We start from the raw sequence: 19,800 nt of genomic DNA, 5'->3' as shown, positions 1-19,800 counted from the left end.
CTCCCTCCTCTAGATGCCCAGAACCGCAACTATACACAACTGGAGGTTGACAAAATTGCACTTGCTTATATCCTTCCATAAATATGATCCACAGAAGATGGACACTGGTACTTCATAGAAGGAAGCTCAGTTCTGAAACCTAGTTCTTGTGTGTAGTTCTCCTGCCACTCTGATATTTGTGACAGGGCCGTCAACTATTGTAACACAACAACTGCTGTCTGGGGACAGATCTCTGATTTAACATCTGCTCTGACAGTGGCTGGGCAGAAGTGTAAGGACAAGGCATGAATGCAGTGACCCTTCTTTCAGCACTTGCTCCCTTGCTCCCAGTCTCCCATGAGGTATTTATCCCTGGAGGTATTTAGTTTAGTGGTAGACTTGGCAGTTTAGGGGTAGTTTATGGTTGGACTTGATGATCTGAAAGGTCTTTTCCTACCAAAATGATTCTAAGAAAAGCAGCTCATGGGTATCCTGAACCAGAAGGCTCTTTGTGTTTAACAACACTTCAGAAAAGTTTCTCCACAAAATGTCTAGTTGTTTTCTGAACCCAGGAAAACCCAGCATCCACAAAATATTTGAAGAGGTAGTCCTAAAACATAATTTACATTATGTGTTAAAAAACCAGCATCAAACAAACAAAAACCTACAAAACAAACAGAAAAAACAATGCAGAATCATGTTCTCTCTGTTGAGCTTGCCATGCCCTAGGTCACTCATGGGTGAACACCGAGTTCATGCAGCCATTTTCTGTATTACAGTTCAGTTCTAGACTTGTTCACTGTGAAAACATCTTTGAAAGATAGAAGTTTCTTCTTGTGTGGCCAGTCTAGGAACAAATCACTGTTTTTAAATTATGCTAAACAAAAAAAATTCTAGTCATAAAAATATCAGAGGTGTCTTACCTTACCCTTCAAAAATAATGCTCTTTGTATTATATCCATTATTAACAAAGATTATACAAACATAAATCTTGGCACACATTTAGACTAACTTTTTCTGTAGAAAAGAATCTAAGTTCCTATCAAAAATTTGCTGTCCGGATTAAGTGTAAGCAGTGCACACAGTGTAGCACAGTTACAACCAGCATATAGTAATCACAGGTAATCACTGGCTTATTCAGAATCACCAACCATGCAAAAATAAAATCCATAGCCTAAAACCCCTCAGGCTTGGAAAGGTTTGCATGAGCTTTAAAATCATTCATTTATTCATCTACTTGTTTGTGAACTGAAGGTTAGAAGCAGAGTTTCATTCAATGTGGTTTACAGAAATCTAGTTGTTAGGCAAACTTACCATTAATTTCCTTTGTCAACAGTAAAAATGTAAATAATACTGATAAATAATGATGGGGAAATTTAGTTACAGGAGTTGAACTGGATTGTCTGGTATACATAGGCATATGCATTTAGCTTCTTAAGCCTCTATTTCTAAAGCCATTAATCTACTTAGCCTGCTTGGTGAAGGCTGAGAAGTAATTTGAGTGGAGTATTTTGGCACTTATGTCAATAGAAGATATTCTTGACAAAGGGCTTTATGTGTGGGAGGGTCATGACAAGATCTGCCCAGGCTGGAAGATGAAGCCAGGCAAATTCAGCCTAGAAAAAAGGAACATTTCTTTCCTAAAAGAAAAAACTGAATTTAACCACTACTACAATGAATCTGTGGAACTCATTTTTCCCATCAATTAGAAGTTTTAACTTAAAGACTGGATGTTTGTTCGTACTACATATCCTAGCTCAAAATAAATTTTAGGATCAATGGTTAGCTCCTTTGTTTATGAAGACTGTAAGCTTAGATGATCATATGTGAAATCACAAGTTTGCATCCTGTCCCAGAAGACATATCATTGACTCCAAAAGCAGCCCCCATACATAAGTTTTCTCATGTCAAGACAATGTGACTTTGAAGTAAAGAAGCAAAGACAAAACGGGAGAAATGGAAGAACTGTCAGCCAGTGTCTTACAGAGGTTCCCAAGGAAGGAAGAGGAAGGAATAGAAAATATATTCATTAATGACTTGGATGAGGGAATAGAGTGCACTGTCAGCAAGTTCGCTGATGACACAAAACTGGGAGGAGTGGCTGACACAACGGAAGGCTGCGCAGCCATTCAGAGAGACCTGGACAGGCTGGAGAGTTGGGTGGGGAGAAACTTAATGAAATATAACAAGGGCAAGTGTAGAGTCCTGCATCTGGGCAAGAACAACCCCATGTACCAGTACAAGTTGGGGGCAGACCTGTTGGAGACCAGCGTAGGGGAAAGGGACCTGGGCGTCCTAGTGGACAGCAGGATGACCATGAGCCAGCAGTGTGCCCTTGTGGCCAAGAAGGCCAATGGCATCCTGGGGTGTATTAGAAGGGGTGTGGTTAGCAGGTCAAGAGAGGTTCTCCTCCCCCTCTACTCTGCCCTGGTGAGGCCGCATCTGGAATATTGTGTCCAGTTCTGGGCCCCTCAGTTCAAGAAGGACAGGGAACTGCTAGAGAGAGTCCAGCGCAGAGCCACGAAAATGATTAACGGGGTGGAACATCTCCCTTATAAGGAGAGGTTGAGGGAGCTGGGTCTCTTTAGCTTAGAGAAGAGGAGACTGAGGGGTGACCTCATTAATGTTTATAAATATGTAAAGGGCAAGTGTCGTGAGGATGGAGCCAGGCTCTTCTCAGTGACATCCCTTGACAGGACAAGGGGCAATGGGTGCAAGCTGGAACACAGGAGGTTCCACATAAATATGAAGAAAAACTTCTTTACGGTGAGGGTAACTGAACACTGGAACAGGCTGCCCAGAGAGGTTGTGGAGTCTCCTTCTCTGGAGACATTCAAAACCTGCCTGGACGCATTCCTGTGTGATATGATCTAGGTATTCCTGCTCCGGCAGGGGGATTGAACTAGATGATCTTTCGAGGTCCCTTCCAATCCCTAACATTCTGTAATTCTGTGATTCTGTGAAAAGTTGACACAAAAAATTAAAACTACAGTTGAGGATTCATCATGGAACAGATCCTCCTAGAAGCTAGGCCAAGGCACGTGGAGGACAGGAAGGTGGTTTGAGACAGCCAGCATGGCTTCACCAAGGGCAAGTCCTGCCTGGCCAATCTAGTGGCCTTCTATAATGGAGTGACTACATCAGTGGACAAGGTAAGAGCTACGGATGTCGTCTGTCTGGACTTCTGTAAGGCCTTTGATACGGTCCCCCACAACATCCTTCTCTCTAAATTGGAGAGACATCCATTTGATAGGTGGACTGTCTGGTGGATGAGGAATTGGTTGGGTGATCGCATCAAGAGGGTAGTGGTCAACGGCTCAATGTCCAAATGGAGATCAGTGAAAACTGGTTCCCTCAAGGGTCTATACGGGGACCAGTACTGTTTAATATCTTCATCAATGACATAGACAGTGGGATTGAGGGCACCCTCAGCAAGTTTCCAGATGACACCAAGCTGAGTGGTGTGGTTGACATGCCTCAAGAGATGCCATTCAGAGGGACCTGGACAAGCTTGAGAAGTAGGCCCACGTGAACTGCATGAGGTTCAACAAGGCCAAGTGCAAGGTCCTGCACCTGGGTCGAGACAACCCCTGGTATCAGTATAGGCTGGGGGATGAAGGGATTGAGAGCAGCCTGTGGAGAAGACTGGGGGATACTGGTGGATGAAAAGCTGGACATGAGCCGGCAACGTGTGATCGCAGCCCAGGCGGCCAACCATACCTTGGGCTGCATCAAAAGAAGAGTGGCCAGCAGGCTGAGGGAGGCGATTCTGTCCCTCTACTCTGCTCTTGTGAGGCCCCACCTGGAGTGGTGTGTCCAGCTCTGGAGTCCTCAGCACAAGACATGGACCTGTTGGAACGGGTCCAGAGGAGGGCCACAAAAATGGTCAGAGGGGTGGAACACCTCTACTATGAAGACAGGCTAAGACAGTTGGGGTTGTTCAGCCTGGAGAAGAAAAGGCTCCACGGAGACCTTATAGCAGCTCTGCACTACCTGAAGGGGGCTTACAAGAAAACTGGAGAGGGACTTTTTACAAGGGCATGTAGTGATAGGACAAGGGGGAACGGTTTTAAACTGAAATAAGTAGATTTAGACGAGATATAAGGAAGAAGTTTTTTACAATGAGGAGGGTGAAACACTGGAACAGGTTGCCCGGAGAGGTGGTAGATGCCGCATCCCAGGAAACATTCAAGGTCAGGATGGACAGGGCTCTGAGAAATCCAGTCTAGTTAAAGATGTCCCTGCTCATTGCATGGGGGTTGGACTAGATGACCTTTAAAGGTCCCTTCCAACCCAAACTATTCTATGATTCTATGATTCTGGTATGGACACATACAATCTGTGGGACATGGTGGCAACAGAAATGTTTCATGTGGGAAAATTTAAGTAGCCCAGGTTTACTTAGAGAGTTAATTAGTCTTTAGAAATGCAATAATTTTTACCATGAAAATATGTTTTCTAAAGATAGTGTCTAAATTTCAATGACAACATTACCTTTGTATATTTACTATCCCCTTTTTTTCTAATTACAGGATGCTCGTGAAACATTTTGCAGTTTTTAACACACCTGCTTCTTCAGAGTGTGGGCCTAAAGCACAAGTGGCATTTACAAAATGAAACCCTGAAGGAGGAGGTAGTAAGTGGTCACTCTTCCAGTTGATTGCAGAGGACTTATACAACCCATGCAAATTCACAGACTTGAAGCACCAAATCTAGCAGTCATTTCAGTGATTTTTACTTTCAGCTAAGTCTCTTCTAAGTAACTGCACTTTCTGAAAGTAACTGCATGTTTTGCAGACAATGTCTGCTTCCAGGACTGATAACACTCGAAGTTTGTAGTTATCACTGAGGCACCGGTAGGGATGTTATGCAGAAAGGCTCTTGCTGTACTTAGTCTTAGAGAAACCAAGGTCACTGCTAAATTCCTCACTGCTTACGAGTGAAGAGCTGAAGGGGGGTCGCACCTGCAGGGAGGAGCAGACAGGGCAGGTGACCCAAAATTCACCAACAAAGGTATTCCATCCCATACACGTCATTCTTGGTATAAAGCGGGGGGATCACGAGGGTCTCGCCCCTTCCTGCTTTTGCTCTTCTTCTGTCCCCTGCCCCTTCTGCCTGCTGGTGTTTGGGTGTTTCTGCTGCTTCGGGCTGCTTCTGTGGCTTGAGCCTTTGGCCAGTGTCCAAGGAGGACTCTGTCTGTTTTCCTGCTGCCCCCGATCCCAATCTGTGCATCCCTGAATCCAGTTCTTGACCATTGCTGGGCCCAGCCTGGGCCTTCCCAGAGCCTGCCCTGCAGTGCAGATGGTGACGTGGCCGACATCGGGGGAGCTCGATCTTGGTTTTGTATATATATTTGTATATATTTGTATATATTTGATTATTTCTATTATTACTATTATACTCTTTTTCATTATTATAGTTTATTAAAACTGTTTTAACTTTCCAACCCGTAAGTCTCTCTCTCTTTTCCCTTTCCCTTTCCCTTCGGGTGGGGGGAAGGGTTAACAGAGAGCGTCTGCCACAGGTTTAATAGCTGGCCCAGCTTTAAACCGTGACAGATTTATTGGCGCCCAACGTGGGGCTCGAGAGAAGCTCCAACAGGTTGCTCTGATAAGTCGAATCCCGGCTCCGGCGGGGGGAGACCCGGAGAGCTCAGCCGAGAGAGTATCAGATTTCTTCCTTTGAGATTTACGAGGGGTTGGAAATTAAAACAGATAGCGAAGATGATAATGTCATTTTTGAATGCTGTGTTATCTCGTCTTTTTATAGAGTTTCTTTCACAGTTGAGTATTGCAATGCTGCCTTACCTGCCGTGGGCACTGTGTTATTGCTTGCTTCTTATGAATGTTTACATGTGGTTTAGCAGTGGGCGCTGGTCGAAATGTATTGTTTTGGTATGAGGTTTGATACTGATTTATACTGTGATAAACTGGGCAGTTATTATTCCGTTCTCTTATCTCTATGACACAATGATGGGCAGCTTTAATCGCGAATCGGTAGCAGCGACTTCATCTGCATGCTCCGGGCATCCTTTAGCGGATTCTGTTAATGATTACACTTCCAATTTTACTTCGGGAAATAGTACCTTATCCTTTTCTGCCAAGCTGATTCCACTAGATTTTGCAAAATTAGGATGGTGCTGTCTAGGTGGCATGTTTTTATTTTCGGTTGTCCTGAATGTGTTTCTGATGTGGGATAAGATTAAATATCGGTGCAGGGACAGGTGTCGGTGTTATGCAGCCACCTCAGATCCTACAGCGTGTGCTGCCGCTACAGCTACTAAATCCACTGAAACCTTGGCAGCCTGCACCGCAGCTGCTACACCCCCCAAGATGGCCACTGCAGCTACTCAGACTCTAACGAGTCTCAGCACTCCCACAAAAGCCACTGCATCTACTCAGACCCCAGCATCTACCGAATCTGTACCAATCGCTCCTGTAACCAGGAAGAAATACCAAAAGAAATCAGCTCGTGAAGAGAAGGATGATGACTCAGAGCCTTCTAAGGCAGGGCCATCACATGACCCAGGTGAGGGCCCTTCTCAGGCAGAGTCAGGGCCCGACACAGATGGGGGTTTCCTTGATCGTCGCTTTAAAGCAGACCCATCACAGAAGAAAGGTCCTTCTAAAGCAGAACTATCACAGGAGGAGGACTCGGACGTAGAGATAACCTACCACTCCTTATCCCTGAAGGACCTGCGAAATATAAGGAAAGACTTCAGCCGCTATGAGAGTGAGCCTATTATTACCTGGTTGCTCCGATGCTGGGATAATGGGGCGGATAGCATGGAATTAGACGGCAGAGAAGCCAGACAGTTGGGATCCCTGTCCAGAGATGGTGGTATTGATAAGGCGCTTGCAAGAAAGTCAAACACTATCAGTCTCTGGAGGTGACTCTTGTCAGCTGTAAAGAGCAGGTATCCCTATAAAGATGATGTTATGAGCCACCTGAGCAAATGGACCACTATAGAAAAAGGTATTAACTACCTTAGACAACTAGCTGTGCAAGAGATCATTTATAGACACCCACGGGAAATTGTAGCTCCTGTAGATCCTGATGAAGTGGAATGCAACCGATCCATGTTCCGGAAGGTTGTGAAGAATGCTCCACTGACATACACCCATACATTGTCAATATTAGTCTGGGGAGAAGATGCTATGGCACGTTCTACTGTGGGTGAAATGGCTAACTGTATGCGACAGTATGAAGATAGTATTTCTTCCCCACTGCAGGCACGCATCTCGGCTGTGGAAAAACTGACTAAGGAGAACAAGGACTCATTTAAACAACTGCCAGACAAACTGTCCAGGATAGATAATAAACTTGACTCTCTACCTACACAGGCCCGTGTTGCAGCTGTTAAGAGAAAACGCCCTCCTACAGGACCAGCTCAAAGGAAACAGAACACGTCATGAGGTATCCTGTGGTTTGCCCTGCGTGATTATGGGGAGGACATGAGCAGATGGCATGGACAACCTACCAGTACCCTACAGGCACGAGTATGTGAGTTGCAAGCTAAAAGGAATACCAGAGAGAATTTTCCTAGGAGGATGGCTGCTCCAGTTACCAGTGAGCAGGACTCCAGTCACGGTAGATGGGCCTCAAATCCCTTTTTCCCAAATGTGAATAAGGGAAATGAAGGTCCAATCCCTGTGAGCAGCACGAATCCATTCCTTAATTAGCGGGGCCCTGCCTCCAGCCAGGTGGAGGAAAGGGACAACAGAGTTTATTGGACTGTGTGGATTCAATGGCCTGGCACATCAGAACCACAAAGGTATCGAGCCCTGGTAGACACTGGTGCACAGTGCACCCTAATGCCATCGGATCATAAAGGGACAGAATCTATCAGTATTTCGGGAATAGCAGGGGGATCTCAAGTGTTATCTGTATTGGAGGCCGAAGTGAGCCTAACTAAAAATGAATGGAAAAAGGACCCCATTGTGACTGGCCCAGATGCTCCATGCATCCTTGGCATAGACTACCTCAAGAGAGGGTATTTTAAGGACCCAAAAGGGTATAGATGGGCCTTTGGTATAGCAGCTGTAGAGACTGAGGACATTCAACAGCTGTCTACCTTGCCTGGCCTCTCAGAGGATCCTTCTGTTGGGGGGTTGCTGAAAGTTGAAGAACAACAGGTGCCAATTGCTACTACCACGGTGCACCGACGACCATATCGCACCAATCGAGACTCCCTGATCCCCATTCATAAACTGATTAGACAATGAGAAAATCAAGGAGTGATTAGCAAGACTCGCTCACCCTTTAATAGTCCTATATGGCCAGTGCAAAAGTCTAATGGAGAATGGAGATTAACTGTGGACTATCGTGGCCTAAACAAAGTTACACCACCGCTGAGTGCTGCTGTGCCAGACATGCTAGAACTTCAATATGAACTGGAGTCAAAGGCAGCCAAGTGGCATGCCACCATAGACATTGCTAATGCATTTTTCTCTATTCCTTTGGCACCAAAGTGCAGGCCACAGTTTGCTTATACCTGGAGAGGTACCCAGTACACCTGGAATCGACTGCCCCAGGGGTGGAAACACAGTCCTACTCTTTGCCATGGACTGATCCAGACTGCACTAGAAAAGGGTGGAGCTCCAGAACATTTGCAATACATTGATGACATCATTGTATGGGGTGATACAGCAGCAGAAGTTTTTGACAAAGGGGAGAAAATAATCCAAATTCTTCTGAAAGCTGGTTTTGCCATAAAAAGAGGCAAAGTCAAGGGACCTGCCCGGGAGCTACAGTTTTTAGGGATTAAATGGCAAGACGGGCGTCACCAAATACCGACAGAGGTGATCAACAAAATAACAGCTATGTCCCCACCAACTAACAAAAAGGAAACAGAAGCCTTCTTAGGCATTGTGGGTTTCTGGAGAATGCCTATTCCAGATTACACCCAGATTGTACGCCCTCTTTATCAAGTGACCAGAAAGAAGAATGATTTTCAGTGGGGCCCTGAACAACGACAGGCTTTTGAACAGATTAAACAAGAGATTGTGCATGCAGTAGCCCTTGGACCAGTCCGCATGGGACAAGATGTTAAAAATGTGCTCTACACCGCAGCCGGGAACAATGGTCCTACCTGGAGCCTCTGGCAGAAAGTACCAGGAGAGACTCGAGGTCGACCCCTAGGATTTTGGAGTCGAGGATACAAGGGCTCTGAGGCCAATTACACGCCAACTGAAAAAGAGATACTGGCAGCATATGAAGGAGTTAGAGCTGCTTCAGAGGTAATCAGTACTGAAGCACAGCTTCTCCTGGCACCCCGATTACCAGTACTAGGCTGGATGTTCAAGGGTAAGGTTCCTACTACTCATCATGCAACTGGTGCTACATGGAGTAAATGGATTGCATTAATTATACAGAGGGCTCGAATAGGAAACGCTAATCGCCCAGGAATCCTAGAAGTGATCATGGACTGACCAGAAGGCAAAGACCTTGGAATGCCACCAGAAGAGGAGGTGACACGTGCTGAAGAAGCCCCACCATATAATGAACTACCAGAGGATGAGAAGCAGTATGTCCTGTTCACCGATGGATCCTGCCATCTTGCAGGAAAGCATCGGAAGTGGAAAGCTGCTGTATGGAGTCCTATATGACGAGTCACAGAAGCCACAGAAGGACAAGGTGAATCAAGTCAATTTGCAGAGGTAAAAGCCATCCAGCTGGCTTTAGACATTGCTGAACGAGAAAAGTGGCCAAGGCTGTATCTTTATACTGACTCATGGATGGTGGCAAATGCCTTGTGGGGGTGGTTAAAGCAGTGGAAGCGAAGCAACTGGCAGCGCAAAGGTAAACCTATTTGGGCTGCTGAATTGTGGCAAGATATTGCTGCTCGGCTAGAGAAACTAGTCGTGAAGGTACGTCATGTAGATGCTCACGTACCTAAAAGTCGGGCAACTGAGGAACATCGAAACAACCAACAAGCGGATCGGGCTGCTAAAGTGTTCCAAATAGATTTGGACTGGGAACATAAAGGTGAACTATTTTTAGCTCGGTGGGCTCATGACACTTCAGGTCATCAAGGGAGAGATGCAACATACAGATGGGCTCATGACCGAGGGGTGGACTTAACTATGGACTCTATTGCACAGGTTATCCATGATTGTGAAACATGCGCTGCAATTAAGCAAGCCAAACGGTTAAAACCTTTGTGGTATGGGGGGCGGTGGCTGAAATATAAATATGGGGAGGCCTGGCAAATTGACTATATCACACTCCCTCAAACCCGCCAGGGTAAACGTTATGTGCTTACCATGGTGGAGGCGACCACCGGATGGGTGGAAACATACTCTGTGCCCCATGCCACTGCCCGGAACACTATTCTGGGCCTTGAAAAGCAAATCTTGTGGTGACACAGCACGCCAGAGAGAATTGAATCGGACCATGGGACTCATTTCAAAAACAGTCTCATAGATAACTGGGCCAAAGAGCATGGCATCGAATGGGTATATCACATCCCCTATCATGCACCAGCATCTGGGAAAACTGAACGATACAATGGGCTGTTAAAAACTACCCTAAAAGCAATGGGGGGTGGAACCTTTAAAAACTGGGATAAGCATTTGGCACAAGCTACCTGGTTAGTTAACACCAGGGGATCTATCAATCAAGCTGGCCCTGCTCAGTCGGACCTTTTACACACAGTAGAAGGAGATAAAGTCCCTGTGGTGCATGAAAGGAATCTGTTGAGAAAAACTGTCTGGGTTCTTCCTGCTACGGGCAAAGGTAAAACCCATTCGTGGGATTGCTTTTGCTCAGGGACCTGGATGTACTTGGTGGGTGATGCTGCAGGATGGTGGAGTCCGATGTGTCCCTGAAGGTGATCTAATCTTGGGTGAGAATACTTAATTCCGAACTGTATGATGTTAATTGTTGCATAATACTAACAGTGTTCATAAGTGTCTTTCAGGTTAAGACAGTGGTGATGAGACCAGAGCTAGCTGCAAGTGGCGTCCAGTAACCTCCTCGAGACTGACATCTTTAACCTGCAACCCATGGGCACGAACCGTGACAAAACTCATACCATGTCTCCTTCCCTGAGAGACTGCTAGCCAGATGGAAACCCACAATCCTGAACTAAATGAACTTAAAGAACTTTTTGTATAGAGATGAATCATAAACTAGTGATATGTGTATATATATTTGAAAATGAAAAGGTAGTGGTAATCTGAGTATGACGGGAATGGTATGGAATAAGGGGTAGAATGTCCTGGTTTGGCCTAAACCAGGTCAATTTTCCTTTCAGTGATTTTTACTTTCAGCTAAGTCTCTTCTAAGTAACTGCACTTTCTGAAAGTAACTGCATGTTTTGCAGACAGTGTCTGCTTCCAGGACTGATTGATAACACTCGAAGTTTATAGTTATCACTGAGGCACCGGTAGGGATGTTATGCAGAAAGGCTCTTGCTGTACTTAGTCTTAGAGAAACCAAGGTCACTGCTAAATTCCTCACTGCTTACGAGTGAAGAGCTGAAGGGGGGTCGCACCTGCAGGGAGGAGCAGACAGGGCAGGTGACCCAAAATTGACCAACAAAGGTACTCCATCCCATACACGTCATTCTTGGTATAAAGCGGGGGGATCACGAGGGTCTCACCCCTTCCTGCTTTTGCTCTTCTTCTGCCCCCTGCCCCTTCTGCCTGCTGGTGTTTGGGTGTTTCTGCTGCTTCGGGCTGCTTCTGCGGCTTGAGCCTTTGGCCAGTGTCCAAGGAGGACTCTGTCTGTTTTCCTGCTGCCCCCGATCCCGATCCGTGCATCCCTGAATCCAGCTCTCGACCGTTGCTGGGCCCAGCCTGGGCCTTCCCAGAGCCTGCCCTGCAGTGCCCGTGGTGACGTGGCCGACATCGGGGGAGCTTGATCTTGGTTTTGTATATATTAGTATATATTTGATTATTTCTATTATTACTATTATACTCTTTTTCATTATTATAGTTTATTAAAACTGTTTTAACTTTCCAACCCATAAGTCTCTCTCCCTTTTCCCTTTCCCTTTCCCTTTCCCTTTCCCTTCGGGTGGGGGGAAGGGTTAACAGAGAGCATCTGCCACAGGTTTAATAGCCGGCCCAGCTTTAAACCATGACAACTAATTAATTGAATATTGAGGAATATTTTGTACTTGCAGTCATATTGTAATTCTGAATTTGGGTGAAAACTTGAATGAAAATTAAACACTCCTGATGCAATATAATCAGAAACACCACAGCATCCTCAAAATTAAAATTTGTGTTGGATGTGGTAATGTCAGAAGAATAATACAGCAAGGACTCTCATGTGTCAAAAAGTTCCAAAAGTCACGAAAAGGGACTCCAGGAGGATCACAGCACACAAGGTAGAATATACCAGCCTTCAGAAGTAAAACAAATATCAGAGCAGATAAATGCCATACTCTATTTAACTGTATTTTACAATATACATCTAAAAGAGCATGACATGCTGTAACAACGGTGGAGAACAGGATTCTTAACATCTTCCTCAAAGAGACTGTAGTCTTAAAGCACATTATGAGCAATATTATCACCACCTGTACACAAAAGAGGAAAAATTATCAGTGTAGAAAGCTGAGACTTCTTATCTAGATTAAGTCCTTTGAAATGCAGAAAGGCTGTAAATCAAGAATTATTTACACCCATTGGAAGTAATCTCCTTGCTAACTGGGGCATGACAACAACTGACCTCAAAGCAAGACCACTGCATGATGACAAACTGCAGATGAGAATATATTTGGAAACTTGGTTAATTATTGCTTGAAGCAAAGAATTGGATTTTATAGAAGTACTGGCGGACCACTATGTCTTACACTCTGGATCAGTAAAATAAATAAACTGGGCAACAGAGAAACCATCTTTTTATGGATCATTTTCATCAATAATGAAGAACTAATGGTGTAAAGGCATTTTCAGGACATTATCGCATAACACATAGATGCAAGAAGCAATATGACTGATGTGGTGGTAAGTTTTTACTGGGAGTCACAAATGAAAGGTGCCAAAAGATGCAGCAGAGATTCTAACACAGATACAAGTTTCAGGAAGACAGCAGCAGGTCATAAGTGCTGTTATAAGCAGGTCATGGTGCTGTCTCTAGGCACATCAAGGATAGGGGGATCATTAGGGGCACTCAGCATGGCTTCACCAAGGGGAAGTCATGCTTAACCAACTTGATAGCCTTTTATGAGGACGTAACCCGGTGGATAGATGATGGTAAAGCTGTGGATGTGGTCTATCTCGATTTCAGTAAAGCATTTGACACGGTCTCCCACAGCATCCTCGCAGCTAAACTGAGGAAGTGTGGTCTGGATGATCAGGTAGTGAGGTGGATTGTGAACTGGCTGAAGGAAAGAAGCCAGAGAGTCGTGGTCAATGGGACTGAGTCCAGCTGGAGGCCTGTGTCTAGCGGAGTCCCTTAAGGGTCGGTACTGGGACCAGTACTATTCAATATATTCATTAATGACTTGGATGAGGGAATAGAGTGCACTGTCAGCAAGTTCGCTGATGACACAAAACTGGGAGGAGTGGCTGACACAACGGAAGGCTGCGCAGCCATTCAGAGAGACCTGGACAGGCTGGAGAGTTGGGCGGGGAGAAATTTAATGAAATATAACAAGGGCAAGTGTAGAGTCCTGCATCTGGGCAAGAACAACCCCATGTACCAGTACAAGTTGGGGGCAGACCTGTTGGAGACCAGCGTAGGGGAAAGGGACCTGGGCGTCCTAGTGGACAGCAGGATGACCATGAGCCAGCAGTGTGCCCTTGTGGCCAAGAAGGACAATGGCATCCTGGGGTGTATTAGAAGGGGTGTGATTAGTAGGTCAAGAGAGGTTCTCCTCCCCCTCTACTCTGCCCTGGTGAGGCCGCATCTGGAATATTGTGTCCAGTTCTGGGCCCCTCAGTTCAAGAAGGACAGGGAACTGCTAGAGAGAGTCCAGCGCAGAGCCACGAAGATGATTAAGGGAGTGGAACATCTCCCTTATGAGGAGAGGTTGAGGGAGCTGGGTCTCTTTAGCTTGGAGAAGAGGAGACTGAGGGGTGACCTCATTAATGTTTATAAATATGTAAAGGGCAAGTGTCATGAGGATGGAGCCAGGCTCTTCTCAGTGACATCCCTTGACAGGACAAGGGGCAATGGGTGCAAGCTGGAACACAGGAGGTTTCACATAAATACGAGGAAAAACTTCTTTACGGTGAGGGTGACTGAACACTGGAACAGGCTGCCCAGAGAGGTTGTGGAGTCTCCTTCTCTGGAGACATTCAAAACCCGCCTGGACGCGTTCCTGTGTGATATGGTCTAGTCAATCCTGCTCTGGCAGGGGGATTGGACTAGATGATCTTTCGAGGTCCCTTCCAGTCCCTAACATTCTGTGATTCTGTGTGATTCTGTGATAAGACCCAGCAATGCAGAATCCTTGAGTAGCTCCATCAAGCCGTATCAATCTTTGCTAAGAATGTGGAACAGATTAAGAGCTGCTACATGATGAAGTCCTCTGCAGCACAGATGAGTCTACCTGCTTCAAGTTAAATAAAATACTGTAAGAAAATGTAAATTCTCCAGTTGTCTCAGAAGAAGGCAGATGCGTATGCTCTTCTGTATGAGATGCATGTTCCAAATAATAGATACAAACAAGACACTCAGAAAGCTAAGACACCCAGGAGTCCTGCCCTTAGGTTTAGCTATGTTATAGCTTGCTGAACATATGAGCAAGGTGTAATGCAGACCTGAGCAACAACCACGGATGCTAATAAGGTAGCACATTCTCTTGGGACCAAAGCACGCAGAGTGTAGCTGTGCCTCTTGTAATGCTTTATGTACAGAAGAAATGCAGTTTTCAATATCTGTAGCAGGAGAGCACTTACCAACAAATCAATTCCAAGCTTTGACAAACTTGAGTTTTCACCATATCCATTTTGGAAACCTAGGGATTTTCTGCAGTTGTGAATTCCAGCAAAGTACAACAAATTACAATGAATAACAGTATACAGTTTCTCTGTACAGAATGGACTGAAGGTGACTTCATCCACCTATGTAAAATCTGTGTCTATTCCATTATGCACTGCACACAAACCAACCAAGAAGAAAGATTTATTCTTCTTCTTCTAGGGACAATTCCTGCAGGGAAAACCCAATTTGCTAGGTCCAGCCAAAAGTTATGAGTGGAAACCACAAGTCAAAAATGTGTTAGATGATCATTTAGTGAAGAAAAGGACTACCAGCACTCAAAACTGTGCCAGAAATTACAGTACACAACTGTTGGGTGTTCCTGCAGGTCAGGGAATGCAAGGTCACTAATCACAAGGGATAGCTCTGCAGTTTGCCTTTACCGATCAATTTAAAGATAGAGGTAAGAATGGTGTACAAGAGATTTCAGGGAAGATCTGGACGCAAAAGAGAAGGAAGTGTGATATCTGAAATATACATCTAATTATCTACAAATGTCTCCCAGCACATCTTGCATGCTCTAATTATGGGGAATATATTGCTGTTTGCCACAATATATTCAAAACAACTAACGTAACTTTAAATCTTCTGACTAGTAGCAGGCAATCTTTTTTTCTGAACCACAAATATTGAATGCATTATTGCAAAATTGTATTTGTCACCATGCAAAGGCAGCACCGCTAAGAACATAATTATCATTACTAAGCTACCAGTCAGCCAGCAGGAGCATATCTGAAGAAAAATCTATAGCTGTAGAAGCTTACGAAACTATTAGGATTTGCTGTCCCACGTGAAACCATCATCTGACCTATCTGCCATTAGTTGACTAAAATAGGACTTGCTAACGTGCAGAAATTAAACTTATTTAAACTGAACCAAAACCAGACAATTTCTAAATTAAGACATATACTTGTATTGCCTTTAGTATGTTCATATGTTTTAGTTCACCTCTCTCAAAGTCAATACAGAAGGCAGATTAAAAATTATATATACTCTATAATTGGTCAATAAAGGTCAGTTTTTCTAGATCATATCTTTAGAACTGGATGTATAAACCAGGCCTGAAGGACGAGAGTTTTCTCCAAAAACCTCTGTTACTTCAAGTCATTACACATCGCACTCTTTGCTTGGGCTCTGAACTGAGCTACAGATTGCAACACAGTGCCTAGAACAGCTCTGGACTTGTGACTGACCACTGGAGAGCATCAGGGATGATAGCTTCTGACAGACCATTTCTCCTCCCACAGCAATATTAAAAGGAGGTGAATTTGTTCTGCTTCAGTTCACAAATATTCAAGATGCACATTTGCAAGCTTGTAAGTGAAGTAATGAACTGTCTCTTGGGAAGTGCTGTATCATGCTTTTGGTCACCCTCAAGCAACTCAGCTGCCATATCTCTTAGAGAGAGCATCTGGTTATCAAGGAGAGCATTCCAAATTTAGAGCCACGGATGAAGTCCTCGCCTAATTCAAAACACACATAGCTCGTCACCGTTAATGCACTGCCTTCTGTCACTTTCTGACTACTGGATTTTCAGCCCTGATTATTTGTTTCAACAGTTACCCTTTATTACCCAGTGATCACTATCAAAGCCTCCCATGTGTGTGACTGAGCATGTTTTGTAGCACAGGGGCATTGTCAGCAGTGCAGTTAAGTCTGTTGGATACAAATAAAATACCTTCATTGCCATAAGTTCCTGCATCAAGACTGCATTTTCCAGGTCTAGCCTCTGGCTGTCTCCACGAGGTTTAACATCATAACTAAGGGGATCAATATGGATGCTCTCCAGCTCCAGCATTGTCAGTTTCACTGCTGCCCTGTCATTTTTCAACTGCTGGATGTAATCCTTCAGCCGCTGCTCATCCTCCTTTGTAAATTCCGTATCACAACTGCTTGCAGTTGAGCTGGTAGTACTGGAAAGAGAAAGAACAGTATTAAAAAAACATTTGGAACAAAATCTGTATTTTTACATCAAACACTCTCCCAATACTTCATCAACACATCTGAGTCTTACTTAAAAGTTCATAGAAAGGACACATGTAGTGTGGACTGGATGTTGCAATGTTCAGAAGATGCAGAGGGGTGTGACAAATTCAGAAAAGAAATTAATTCTCTAAGCTGCATGAGAAAATTGAATCATGTGACAACTTCTCTGCAAAGCCAGATATTTAGTGACATGTAACTGAATTGCTTTTCTTGGAATGGTGTCTTCTGAAACAAGTCTCTTTTTTTAATTTAAAAAAAAAAAAGCTACTTAAGATTTCTTAGCAATACTCTAGCAGGGAAAATTTCCCTCTGCTGCTCAGGCACTGAATCTTCATCTTCTTTAGGAAGAAGCATCTGCTAAGAAAAAAGAATCAGCCCAGACCTCATTTATCTCTGCTGATGGCAATACCAGTTATCATCTCAGATATATTTAATGGATATTTGTAGGAATCAACCTGAGTAAAATTCCACTGGCAGTTGCCAGGAAGCAACATCTTTCAATTCATGTTAAGGTGTACTCCTCAGTACACTGACATTCCTTGAGGTCTGAAGGTGTTTAAAAACCAACCTGTAAGTTAGCAGGATTTTTAATAAAAGGTCATAATCAGACTTGGTGGAACTTCTCCTATCTACAGGCATCAAACAAATGACTGCCCGTTACTCTGCTCCACAAATGTTTACACAGAGATCGCAGAAAGGGAGAACTAATGTCTTAGAGCAAGGGTGGCTCAGTCCTGCCTACCCACCTACACGCATGCCAGTGCTGCAGGGGGCCGAGGCTGATATGACCGTAGCATTCCAGGGCTGAATATAGTTGCAATAACACTAAAAGGAAAACAAAATGTCGTGTTGTTTCTATAACCTCACTCAAAGCTGCCTGCTGTCTCCTGAGGTCCTGTAATCAGCTGCTGGGTGAGGGATAAGTCATCCATTAACTGTGCTTGTCTGGAATGCTAGATGATCTCAGTTATCAGCAGGGGAATAAATCACTTTCTGTATCAAATTGCACTGCTGTTGAACATTTTTGTAGGAAGAAAAAAAGACCCACCCACTACATGCTGTGAGAGTCAGGATGATGTCCTAAAATATATTATGCATGTGAAAAAAGGGGAAGACTCTCAAGACAGGCTTGATTTTCCTCTTTTCTTTGGTTCTACTTCAGCTAAAGCTACACTGATTTTTAAATGCGTCAAATAATTGCCTGTCTTCCCACAAATTCCAAGCACAGCCTTGGAGGAGATGGAGAATTGGCAGGTCTACAAAGATTTCTCAAAATCCTTCCCTCTCATGAAATATCGCATTACAGTTTTTTACTACAGTTCTCTGTCAATTTCCCATTATTCCTTCCTTTTCTGAGGGATAGTAGGTGCCGTATTTACCACAAGTGTAAACTGGTCTTTGCTTTTGTTTTCATCCGTTTCCATGTGCAGTGAAGCTAAAAACACCCAGTACCTACACTACACAGAAACCCTTTCAGGCTGAAACAAATTTTTGTTTATACTTAGTTCTTCATTAGAGAATCTCCAAACACTTAATAAATCTTGCTTTACTTAGTCTAAAGATACCTCTCTGAAGTAGATATTGATATAAAAATCATGGGGATAGACAATGTGAGAAACATTTAATTCTGTATTGAAGTCATGTTGCAAGTTTCCTCAGCACCCAAAGACAGCAATTGCACAGCTTTTCTGGATTGAATGTAAAACAGCTGTTGTTGGAGGAAGGACAGCTTTTAAAGCCTACACAGGCTTCAAATCTTGGGACACAAAGAGCTCATCTCAGTTTTCACTTGCAAAGGAAAGAAAACCTAGCTCTCCTGCTGGGAATGAAACCTGAGCAAAAATGCTGAAAGTCTATTGTTATGTGGTGTTGGACCTCGTACTCACTGGATGTTCACAGATTTCAGCCCTTGAAGATCCACGGCTATGCACAAATGTTTTAGGGCAGAGCAGTCCAAACTGAGGAAGGGAGTCTGAGTTGTTGCCAGTGATACTCAGGCTGCTTTTACTTCAGTCCTGGCTGCCTGCCTGCCTGTCTGTCTGCAGCTGAGTTGGCTCCTCTGGTGAATTGCTAGCAAGCTGCTCTTCTTTTTTTTTTTTTTTTTCTTTAAAGAAGGTGAGGGGAGCTTAGCAAGGAAGCTGTAAGAACATTCCCTCTCCCCTTACATTTAGCAGCAAGCCCCCACCCAGAAGAGTGGATGGGTTGCATAAAGTCGGGGTCCAAACAAAGTCCACTTTGGACAATTGTAAAAATGAGGCTGCATGATGAGGGATGAAAACAACGCTGCAGTGTTTCTGAACTCCCACAGCACAGCTCTGCCAGGGTGTGTTCCCCCAAAAGCCGCACCATACAGCTTTCCACAGCCATAACAGAAATATCAGAACAGCTAGTCCACTGCTGCTCTATTCAAGGGCCCACAGCTGGTGAGCATATGATCCTGATTTTCAGATATTGCTCTCCCTTATAACAGCAATCAGGACAAAGAAAAACAGACCAGCAGAATGCCGATGTAGTATAATGCATCCATCCAAAAACCACTGACACTGTTGCAGAAGATGTGCAGTTTCTCTTTTCTCAAGCATGTGGTTAAGGATAGAGAAAGGATCACAATTTCATCACACCTGGAGGGAATACAACATCAATCTGCTCATTCTAACTGCTGTTGTATTCAGAACAAGCAAAAAGAAATCTTCCCACTCACTTCATCCTTCAAGTCTTTTACAATGATGTCATACCTGGATGATGTCAAATTAATTTTCATATACTGCCTGTGGAAAATATGGAGGTTGGTATAGTATAACATGCAGTTTTATTTGCTGGCATGCATGTGTGTGTTCGCGTGCACATGTGTTTGTATAAAATGCAGTGGATGGATATAAATGAGGCTTCCAACAG

The 19,800-nt window shown here is 44.2% G+C and overlaps 1 protein-coding gene across 3 annotated transcripts in view; it reads right to left on the bottom strand.

The window, feature by feature from the left end:
* Positions 1-19,800, bottom strand: part of MCC (MCC regulator of WNT signaling pathway) — a 247,572-nt gene that overhangs the window by 18,110 nt on the left and 209,662 nt on the right. For all 3 annotated transcript variants that reach the window (XM_068423654.1, XM_068423657.1, XM_068423656.1), the window contains one exon: positions 16,598-16,832. In XM_068423654.1, coding sequence (XP_068279755.1) covers positions 16,598-16,832 — 235 coding nt within the window. The remainder of the gene's footprint in view (positions 1-16,597; positions 16,833-19,800) is intronic.

This window comes from Nyctibius grandis, chromosome Z, assembly GCF_013368605.1.
Source record: "Nyctibius grandis isolate bNycGra1 chromosome Z, bNycGra1.pri, whole genome shotgun sequence".
In the NCBI taxonomy this organism is placed as follows: Eukaryota; Metazoa; Chordata; class Aves; order Nyctibiiformes; family Nyctibiidae; genus Nyctibius; species Nyctibius grandis.
The sequence above is the reverse complement of the archived record's forward strand: the minus strand, read 5'-3'. Positions and strand labels throughout refer to the sequence as shown.